This window comes from Apteryx rowi, unplaced genomic scaffold (genome assembly GCF_003343035.1).
Source record: "Apteryx rowi isolate R43461 unplaced genomic scaffold, aptRow1 scaffold_6, whole genome shotgun sequence".
In the NCBI taxonomy this organism is placed as follows: Eukaryota; Metazoa; Chordata; class Aves; order Apterygiformes; family Apterygidae; genus Apteryx; species Apteryx rowi.
The window spans coordinates 2747267-2758605 of record NW_020450871.1 but is presented as its reverse complement, the minus strand read 5'-3'; the positions used below and the strand labels follow the sequence as shown (position 1 = coordinate 2758605).

Here is an 11339-nt window from a genome sequence, read left to right as displayed (position 1 = left end):
CCGCCCCGCAGAGGGAGACGGCGGGTCAGCCCGGAGGAGGGTCTGAGGGGACGGTGAGGGGCCTGCTCCTCTGAAGGGGGTGGTGGGGACCCCCTGGCCTGACACAGGGGACGGTGAGGGACCCCCTGCCCTGCAGAGGGGGACAGCGGGTCAGCCCGGAGGAGGGTCTGAGGGGACGGTGAGGGGCCTGCTCCTCCAAAGGGGGTGGTGGGGACCCCCTGCCTGACACAGGGGATGGTGAGGGACCCCCTGCCCCGTGGAGGGTCTGAGGGGATGGTGAGGGACCCCCCGCCCCGCAGAGGGGGACAGAGGGCCGGCCCGGAGGAGGGTCTGAGGGGACGGTGAGGGGCCTGCTCTTCCAAAGGGGGTGGCGGAGGACTCCCAGCCTGACACAAGGGACAGTGAGGGGCCTCCTCCTACAAAGAGGGTGGTGGGAGACCCTCCTGCCCAACACAGGGGACAGTGAGAGACCTTCTCTTCCAAAGGGGATGGCAGGGAACCCCCCTGCCTGACACAGGATGGTGAGGGACCTCCTCCTCCAAAGGGGGTAGTGGGGGACCCCCTGCCTGACACAGGGGACAGTGAGGGACCTCCTTCTCCAAAGGGGACAGTGAGGGACTGCCCTGCCTGATGTAGGGGACAGTGAGGGATCCCCTGCCTGAGAAGGGTCCCAAGGGGACGGTGAGGGATCCTCCTGCCCAACGTAGGGTACGGTGAGGGACCTTCTCCTCCAAAGGGGACAATGAGAGACCCCCTGACAGATGTAGGGCATGGCGAGGGACCTCCCCCTCGAAAGGGGATGGTGAGGGACCCCCATGCCTGATGTAGGGGATGGCGAGGGACCTCCCCCTCCAAAGGGGATGGTGGAGGACCCCCTTGCCTGACAATAGGGGACAGTGAGGGACTCCTCTTGCCCAATGAAGGGCCTGAGGGGATGGTGAGGGACCCCCTGCGTGAAGTAGGGGGTGGTGGGTGAGGGACCCCCATCTGGTGGAGGGCCTGAGGTGGTGCTGAGAAGTGCCTATCTGGTGAAGGGCCTGGTGACATGACAGCAGGTCTGCTTCAGCGTGGGCAGGGGGATGTCCTCTCCTTCCCAGCCATGCTGCTGGCCCCAACAAAGAAAGAGGTGTCAGTTGTCAGGGCTGGGGCAAATACAGAGTGGTTCCCTCTAGGAGAACCATGGCTGGGGAGAAAGTGTGAGCCCTGGCCCCAGGGTGCTCCTCCAGTGGGATGCCCACCATGGTCCTTCTCCTCCATGTCTGCCTGTCACCGTGCTCGGATTCAATTGATGACCCTTGAGGGTCTTCCAAAAGATAAATAAGGGAAGGAAGATGCTTGTCAGTGGGCTGACACTTGCTACACCCAGGGTTTCTCTTCACTGGAAAAGTTTTAGTGGAAAAAATTCGAAAGCCACTGTGCTTGAGAGCTTATTTTAGGGTTGGCAAGTTGCGTGTCGTTCCTCGTGTCTCTCTGGGGCAACAGAAAGCAACAGGGAGCAGCCTGGCCCGGGGGAGAGGCCAAAGGAGGGGCGATGTCCCCCCACCCCCCCAAGACCCTTGGAGAGCACTCGCTCAATGTACCTTCGCTTYGTTCTGGAAGGGCAGAGAGCTGCAGAAGTGGGTTTTGTGACATTTTAGACAAACTTTCTTGTTTGGGGCGAGTGTAGAAATGAGGAATGAGGTCAATGTTAGTGTATTTCCTCCTCTGAAGATACTGTTTATGGTCGCCGAGCACTGTCCAGCTATTGCAATGCTTCACCCCGGAGGGGCAGCACGGCAGTGGTGGGGGATGTCCTCTGTGGACTTCAGGTGGGACTAGACAGGCTGTATCTCATGCGATCTCTAAGTGAAAACACTATAAATGCAGGAGACTCATATTTTATTATTTTCCTTTGTACTTATTGTGTAAAGCATCTGGTTTTGTCTGGCAGTTTTTGGCTTTGGCACCGCTACCTCCAGCGTGAGGGTCCTACACTTATCCCTCCCTCACCAGCCTGTTGCTCAGGGGAGGGTTTTTTAATTACTCATTTCCTCTGCAGGCTGCTTCATTTTGTACTTGGTAATTTAGTTATAACTCCCTAGCCGCTTGCTCTCTGAGGCGTTCTGGTTTGTAACGTGTTTCATTTTCTAAAGCGTTGTCCTTTAGTGTCTGTTTAATTAATCTTTCTTTGTAAAACAAGCCCACCCAAAGCCCTGGGCATTCGCGTCGTGCTGCTCCCTCTGGTTCTGGATTTGCTCGTGTGAGCTCTCGCCTCTTTGCCATTCTGCTTCTTCATTTAGTTAATCATAAGCATTGGGCTCGACAGCTCTCTCGAGCAGAGAATTGGTTGTTTATTTTCCCCCCACTCYGTTTGCTCATGACTTCTGGAGTGGGAATGGCAATTTTCCTTCTTCATCACTTTAAAGGAAGGCGATTACGATGTACAGTTACAAACTCTGCACGGTAAGGCATCCTCTTCGCTTGGCCACTGTTTATAAGCTACGTAAATAAACGCAGTGCTCCTCCCTTTCTGAGTTCTAGAGTAGAAAAATGTTTTGCATCAATCTGAAGGAATTTGCCCCCTTGCTTCTTCCAGGTAAACAACTCCGTGCCTTCTGCGGGGCGGTTAAGGGTTTGTAACCCAGACCAGGAAAAAAAAAACTTCCTGAAGCTTGGTATGCACAGTCTTGATTGAGGCTTAACACTGATCTTCTGCCCACTTTTATCTCCGCTCTTGAAAGATCAGGCAATCTCTCCCTGCCCCATGTCCCCCCCAAAACCCAAACAAACCATGGTTGGTGCCATTTCTTTTCTGCAGAAAACTGTGTATGCTCATTGCTAGATGACTAATGTAGTCAAAATGGGAAAAAAAAAAGTGAATGTAGTACACAGATGTTAAAGTTTAGTTTAGATTTTCTTTTAAATATTATTTTATGGTAATATTACTGTCCTGTTTGGTACAACTACAGCTTCTCCATGTGCCAGCAGCATGTGCAGTTTATATTAAATTTCAGGAACTGATGGCTGTTCTAGTCAATGATTTAGATGGGAAGCCCTTGTGATGTGGGGAGCACTTGCTGGTAGTCTTCTAAGAACTGGCTGTTTGAATAGTTCTCCCCTCTGTCTTATTTTCACCTGTAAATGGTGGCTAAAAGTATGTAAAGTCCTAATTCTTTTGTATTAATGCAGCCACTGCTGCTGTTATATTACAGGCAAAGCAGATGCTTGTGCAGAATCATGAATGGGAGCAGAGGTTTGCTCCCAGACAAGAGCAATGTCTTTAAGGTGTAATTTATACTCTTAGTTAAAAAATAAATCCTTGACTCATAAATTCTATTTCTGAGGTTTCTTGTTATTTCACGTTTTCCTGTGTAAAATATCCTCTACTTATTACAAGCCATTTTTGGAGTTCAGAAGTAATTATATTCCTAAAATTTGCCAGAGATTTGGGGGGAGAAAAGAGGAGGTGTTTCTGTGGGACGTTTCTTTTTGAAGACTGTAAGTACCTTCTAAAACAATAGACCCTTTCAAAATTAAGGGCCTTTGAGAGGTTTCGTATCACTTCCTCCATCTACATCATGTGTATGTATAATCTGCTGTAACCAGAATTTCACTGCTGGGCAGGAGTATCGTATTTCACAGCTGTGTTGTTATGGAAGATTATATTTCACAGATGTGATGACATAACTGTGAAGTATAATTAAACAGTAATGACCAACAAGGAGGGCATTTCCTAGAGGTTAATATGACAGTTAGAAACAAAGTGCGTRGAAGAGTGGAGGAGGGCCTGCGGTACAGCTGAAGACCCCTTACTCTGTTTAATTAACATGAGAGTCCCACTACAGCCGTTATGGTAAATATAGATCAAGATGAAATTATGGAAATGCTTGGTATTAAAAATAAATGCTTTATTTAAAGTTAAGGATTGCTAGAAACTTTTTATCTGTGCTGGTGGAAGCTGGAAATCTGTGGTTAAATATCTGAGTGGGGTTTTTTGTGTTTTTTGTTTTTGTTCTTTTAAGGAGAAAGAGGGAAATCAAGACTGTTGGTAGGATGGAAACCAGATTTTTAAACTATTGATACAAGGAAAAACTAAGATCCAGCAGGAATCTTTAACAGGAGTCCTTTTTTCCTGCTGACGACAATAACTGTTTCGCATATGCCGTGTAATCAAGTGTTTACAGGATCAGGTTAACATTGAATTATTAACTTTCTCTTTGTAATCTTAAAAATTAATTTGTTTTTTTTTTTAAAGAAGTGACAATGACCAGTTACAGAGACTTCCGATAACTAAAAGAAGCACGTTTCTTCCTAAATGACTGAACAAACTGAAACAGAAGTTGAAACTTATGCTTGCTAACCCGAATTTTAAGAAGCTGTGGGTCAGGTTTTCAAATGCTCCTAAGTACAAAAGTCCTATTGACTAAAAACTGCAAATGTTGATCGAGCGTAGCCTGATAATAGCACTTCGGCTTTCTGAACTTGTGGGAGTTCAAGAGTTTGGAAAATGGTGCTTGACTGTGAATATTTCACGGGGCATTTGCTTATTGCTTCTGTGCCTCTGTTTTGTGTTTTTGCAGTAATGGTATTAATGGGGCCTGAAGTTTGCGTTTTTCACTGTAAGTAGGCATTTTCAGTGTGAGATTTTTTTTAGCTGACAAAAGTAAGTTTTTTAAACCCGAAGTTCTTTTATTATGTAGAAAACTGAAGAAATGAATGGAGTAGCTTTTTAGTTCAGTGTAAAATATGGGGGACGTAAATATATGGAAGTATGAAATTAACCTATGGAGTTAAAATTTTTAAAAATCTATTATATGTGTAAGCCCTGTTATAAATCAAAAACTTCCTGTGCCTCCGAACTTTTATTAAGCGTGTGCTGCTTTATGTATAATGGGATTTTCCTAGATACTTAATAAACCTGACAACAAAAAATAGTCCAGTGCTCTGAGCACTTATCATGGTGCTGATCCTGCAAAATTTTGTGCGTATATTAAACTTTGCGCATTGCAAGTAATCCAGTTTGCTGCAGCATTTGGGCCGCGGGGATGTCTCTGCAGTTGGGGCCCGAAGCATGAAAAAAACAGTTCCGTAACCAAGTAGAAAATTGCCTGTTACATTCAACAGTCTGTTTCCCTTTCCGAGGGAGCTCGTGCAGGCTGTTCGCCAGGGGGCTGGAGGCACCGATGAAAGTAAAAATGGCACAACCCCGAGGAACGGAGCACAGCACCTCGCAGTGTTTTGATGACCTCACTAACCACGCAGCCTCCATTCTTGTGGTTAGCGTGATGCCATCATGGTGTGCGCGAGCGTGGAGATCCTTGCATCTCAGAAGGAACTGCAAGCCCCGTGTACACATGCTAAGGAAGTGCTTTGACCACATAACCACGACTGCAAAACTCGAGCTGTTTCTGAAATGCTGCATGTGTAGGTCACCTCTGATAGCTCCCTGTGTGTAGTTTTGTTTCTTAGCTGTTGCGTAATCTCCGTTTTCCACAGAAATAATTTCGTTCTGTGTTTGAAACACATCTTTTCCTTTGCTTTGCTGCAACGAGTGGATGGTGCTTTAACTTTGTTAGATAGTGTTTAAAAGTTTGCTGTCTTGGTGCTTCATCCTGTCTTTTTCATGCTCTTTTTTGGTTTCAAAGACTGTCTTTGAGAACAGGTTTTTTTCTGTTGTTGTTCCATAGTGAGACTGTGATAAAGGATAACTTGATTTCAGTTGCAGAGTTTGTATCAAGTAATATTTTTTGGGTGAGCAGCTCTTCAATCTGTCGTGAGTTATATTAAGGGTTTAAGGAGAGTTTCTGCTACTGTATGAAACTAACATTGAATTTGTTGCTTCAAAAATAGCTGTGCTGTAAGTCAAGTTGTGAATATAAACTAAACTTATGCAAAACTCGCTGTATGTTCTCTTATGCATTCTTTTAAACCAAGTTTGGTTCAGCTTAGCTGATGTGTTGATTATGAAAAGATTAATCTAAGCAGAACATGCTGCACTTGTCTTGTACATTCTTTTGCACAGTCTCAGCTATGAAGGCTTAAATGTAGATTCCAGTTGTGCTGGTGTAACTTCTTTATGTTAACAAACTCTCAATCATGACACGTATTCGTAGCTGACTGTTGAATTTTTCCAGTTGGTACTGTTGCATGTTTATGTATATATCTCTATGGGATGAATGAGCATGAGAGTTCTTGCTTGTATGAAAACAGGAATAAAAATGATGAAATGCATAATAACTCACATCTCACCTTGTTTTTGTGCAAGCTGTGTGAGCATCCTCACCTCAGAGCGTCTGTTTTGACTTCTGGTAAGAAATCAAAACAATGGCTTTTTTTTTTTTCTTCGTTTTGCAGAAAGTGGGACATGCAGTCTTGCACCAAATAGCTGAAAGTATAAATGACAGCCGGATTAATGTGATTGTTTTCTTTGTAAGCAAGCTCTTAGTAACTGCGCTCCGATAGCCATTTGGCGTCAGAGCTCTTCTGTGGGATGCCAAATTCTCTCGCGCGGTGTTGCAGTTTCCTGGAGGAGTAGATGTGGCAACAGGATGTTGGTAAAGAACAGGAAACTATTTGAATTTACTACTTATGCCATGCAAATAAAACCTTATTACTGGCCCGTACGTAGTAATTAGTGTCTGCCGTTGCCTGACGTTTCCGCAGCTCCTGAAGGCTGCGGAGCTTGGCGTTGAGAGCGTTAAAGCGCGCGCTTTGGGGAGTTGCGCTCCGGTCCCGCGGGGTGACAAAAGGAGCAGAGGCTGGTTGGGAGCTTGTTAAGCCGCTGCTTGAGATTTGACAGTTACCTCCAGCTGGCTTTACTTGCACTGGGCTGGCTCGCTGCGAGCCCTCGGCTCCATCTCAGTTCTTCTGACGCGCACTCGTTTACTCTGAGCTGCTCCCAGCTCCGATGAATGTCGGAGCCAGCAGCGCCTGGGTGTTCTGCAACGCACAGCAGCCCCAGCCTCGTCTTACTGCTGCGTCGATGCGCCAGCTTTCCCATCCCCAGCCAAGTGGAAATGTGGTTTAAAAAAAGAAGAAAAAAATCTGTGCTTTTGAGCAGGCAATGTTAATGAAAAGGGAGAATTATTATCTTCTTTGCTTTTAATACAGATTCTTTCCTTTTCTTTTTCTGAATAGCATTCCAGGGCACAGAGGATCACACCTAACCATACTTAACACTCTTTTATATTTCTTTGGTTTGGTCCCCATGCCTCTAGTGGTTCCCTCAGAGTTTCCTTAGGTTGCAGGCTCATGGCTGCGATATCCACTTCAGGAGCCCTACTTTTCTTTTTTTTTTTAAACAACATTAAAGCTAAATATGTCGTAGGGCTTGGAGTCCAAAGCGTGCAGGTCAGTTAGGCTTTTCGCTTTGTTTTTTTGCAGGTTTACATTTCTAAGACCCGCGGTGAATTCAGGAAGGTGACGGCTTAGCTTCTGCTGTGCTTGCTGACGGGCTTATTGCAGTAGCTTAGACTCTGGTTTAGGGATCAGAAGTGGTTGGTGGGCAGCTGGGGACGGCAGGATGGCATCAGTCTGAGAAATACGGGGAGCCAGAGGTCTGGGAAAGCAGGTGTCATGCCGGGGTGATGCTTCGATCAAATCTGTAAGATGGACAGGTTGAAGCGGTTTTTCCGTCTCATGGGTGTTGGTTAGGAGACGACATCTTAACGTACTTTCAGGCTACTTGGTTAATTGACTAACCGTGAATACAAATTATTGTATAGTCGTAATGTGTTTGTTCGCTTCAGTGAATAATTCAGTATTACACACTGAGCGCTTTTTTCAAGTATTTATACATTTCCTATTTCAGCTGATTGTAGACTGCTTTTAAAATCAGATTCATGTAGCACTAATCTCTCACTTAGGTATGTGTATGACGGAAAAATTCTTTCCGATAGCACGTTCTTTGTTTTTATAGTATAGATACAATTTTATTAATGTCTGTTCACTCTTGTCCACGAACATTTTAGTCATTGTCTTCCGTTGCTTCAGAACAGCTCAATAAAACGCGTGTGTGCATTCCTTCTGCATGGCAATTAATTTTTATGAAATACATACTTTATTGGACAGTAAAACATTTAAAGCTCTTAATGGCCTAATTAATACTCTGTATACACTTGTCTTGTGTGTTTTGCTCTTTGTTACATTACTGTTCCTTTTTTCTTGTCTTCATGCATTTTTATCATGAAAATTTCAAGCAGTCTTGAGAGARCGCTCTATTAGAAGCCTGTACTTTGAATATTCAGCAACTCTAATGTAAGATTTGATTGATATTCCCTTCCCTCCCTGCCCAATCTGTTTTTAGTAATTTGAAAGGGAGTTTAATTTCTTGGGCTGTCATTCGTTGGGTTTGTGCGTGCTCTCGTGTTCTGGTGTTTCTCTCCCCCCTTTAAACATAGCGGTATATAATTTTAACACTGTTTGAGGACACCTTGACTGTTTTGGAGAAATAATGTAGAAATGAATTGGGCGTTCTGCTGCCTTAGCTGAGGGGCGAAGATGTGCAGTCTTTGGTTCTGTTAATATATATTGTTTGATTAGGATAGGAGAGTAAGCGGAGGAGAATTTTAAGTGTGTTATCACTTATTATCCTGTTTCCAGAATCTTGCAGTGTAAAAAATCTGTATCTTTTCATGTGCAAGTACAATCCACTCCATCTTTTGGAACAGAACGAGGAGACGAAAAGCCGAGCAGAGGTGGTCCAAGTACAGTGGAAAAAGCCTGCCTCCCCTTCCCGCTGGGGTATAACACCATTACAGCTATGCCCCTTGTTCCGCATCATGCCGCTTTGAAGGGAGCCTTGGGAAGTCTTCCCACACAAACTSTTTTAATCTTCTGCCTCCCTTAAGGCCACATGCTGAAGCCACCAACATTTTGACTAAGCAAGACTGGACTCCCTGCAGAGCCAGTTTGTGCACTTGTTAAAGGGATTGTTCTTGAGCAACTTAAGGCCTTTCCTCTCTCGAGGGCATAAGAACTATGGGCTCTTAAACACTCAAAGTCCCGATTGCGTGGGAGGAGAAGAGGACTAGGCATAGAAGGCAGATTTGGTTTCCGCCTGATGGGTAGACCAGAAATGTTTTTGTTTTTCATAATCAGTCTGAGGCATAGTCCAAACTAGTAAGAATAGGCTCTGGGTGTGGAAAATGTTGTGCCAACTGCTATTTATTTATTGATTTATTTTTCCCCCCTTTTGTTGCATGGTTTGCATAACTTGGTGTACCTTGTATTGGCTGCCAGCCCACCATGTGTAAAGGGGTGTTGACTGTCAACAAGCCTGGCAATTGGGTGGCTTTGCCTCCTTCTGTCTTGACCATTCGGCTGGAAAATTCTCTCTGTTCCTCTACCATTTCTCCCTTAGACACGGTATAATGAGACAAGCCAGAACGCAACCGCTCTTGCGGTGGCAAGGCCTGCAAAGGAAGTCAAAGGCTGGCACATGCTTTGTTGCTAATATCTTCATGGAATATTAAGGCAAGCACTGACCTTTTCTTCAGGCTTAGGAGTTCTTAAGAAAATACTCTTAGCATCCAGCAGTTCAGTAAAAGTTTCTGGCTTTTTTCTGTATTTTGTGTAAACAAGGCATACGCAAACCGGCTGTTAGAAATAGGCGCAATCAAGTGGTTTAGACTTGCACGTAATCTGTTTACAATTAAGCGTCCCAGGTCTGCTTCACTGTCAACTGAGCTTGGGAAATGCTCATTTTCACGTGCAGTGATCCCAAATCCCGGGTCTCTTGGTGACAAATGGGTGCATCCTCTTTTCTCCAAGTGATTTGCTATTTTTTCTGATTTACATCCTGCTTTGTGCTCCACCAGGAGGTATTGCGAGTGTGAGAATTCTTATAAACAAAACAAACTGTGGCACAGAAAGGTTATAATCGTGTTCCCAGAAGAGCTGATATCACTAATTCTTAAGTTGGCATGACGCTTCCAGATAAGATGCATCCTTTTCAAAGGAAAATGTTTCTCGAATTCTGAATACTATAGTGAAGCAAAGGAGAGGAACATTAGAATATGCCAGTAATTAGACAAGTTAATTTTGTAAAGCTTCCCAATTTTAAGGTAATGAACTATTATGGCAGCAACTTACATGTGTCATTGTCATTTTAGTTTGTTAAATCCTTTTGCAGGAGGAGAGCCCTCAGCACAGTAGTATACACTGGCAGGGTCTAAAACACTTAAAACAATTCCAAGATAATTTATGTTGTTTGCCATCTTAGCCGTGTCCTGCTAGGTGGTCTTTCAGAAGCCAATCCAGTGAATCTCCTCCTTAGAATTGAATAACATTGAAATGAAATTTTTTCCCTCTCCTGTAATAAGAACATTTTATTTTACCAARTTTGGTGTCTGGGGGTTCTCTTTCAACCTTTATTTTCAATTTCAATATTTTGCAGCCTGCAGGTGGGTGTCACTTTGAAGACGTATTTGTGAGAGATGATCTGTGTTGCCCCAAACACTTATTTGGCTCTGTGTCCAGAAGATGCCAGCTTTTAAAATATTCAGCATACCTTCAGAGCAGCTTTTTAAACAGTGCTCCTGGCTTCCTCTGCTGGGTATTGAATGGATTGTGAAATGTCTTCAGAGGGAGCAGAACGGACTTGAGTGAACATTTTGCGAAGTCTGAATCCATATGGTTCGTTTCTTATAATGTACATAAATAGCACGTTAGCTCTTTCCAAATTGCTTTCTAAATGAACTGAACGAGGCTCAAAGGAAAATATAACATAGTTATGCTCTGTGCGTTAGAACCCTCTTAKTGAGGCTGGTTGAACTCAAAGGTTACTAACATCCCATGTGTAAGTGTCTTCTGCTGAATGTACGGGGGAATTGGGATCTCTTGCTGAGCTCTACTAGGTTATTTTGTTTTGCGCAGCCTTTGATAATGTATTTATATGGTTGTTTCTTAGCTTTGGAACCGTAAGTCTTCTAKATGGGTTGTGAGACCTTTCAAGGAGATCATCTGGCTCCTTCAAAGAAAACTCTACACTGACGAATGACCCGTTAGAACAAAGTTGATGGCATTGCAAATGTGATTTACATAACAATCAAACTGCTCTCCTGTATCCAGCCAAGATGCTGAAACAGTGCCTCGCTCTCAGTGAGGGTTATTAAGCCATTTTATGAACTCATCTTTTCAAATGGGTAGTTTCTCYTCCTTTTCCACAGAATAAAAATTTCCTGAGGACTTGCACGTTTGTGATAATAAAGGAAAGGGTCTCCCCAAGAAGTTAGAGGGGGCACAAATGGAGGTAGAGCCCAAGTGCCATGTTCTCTGTGGCAGCCACGACCAGATCTCTGTGGTGGGAGGGAAGGGGCAGAATCTGTGGCAAGCTGGAAATTCCCTGGCTGTTAACACCA

At 44.4% G+C, this 11339-nt stretch overlaps 1 protein-coding gene across 1 annotated transcript in view; it reads left to right on the top strand.

Annotated features, from left to right (window-relative positions):
* FOXK1 (forkhead box K1) overlaps positions 1–11339 on the top strand; it is a 69115-nt gene that overhangs the window by 19863 nt on the left and 37913 nt on the right. Inside the window, exon 2 of the mRNA XM_026082971.1 lies at positions 8581–8721. Coding sequence (XP_025938756.1) covers positions 8581–8721 — 141 coding nt within the window. The remainder of the gene's footprint in view (positions 1–8580; positions 8722–11339) is intronic.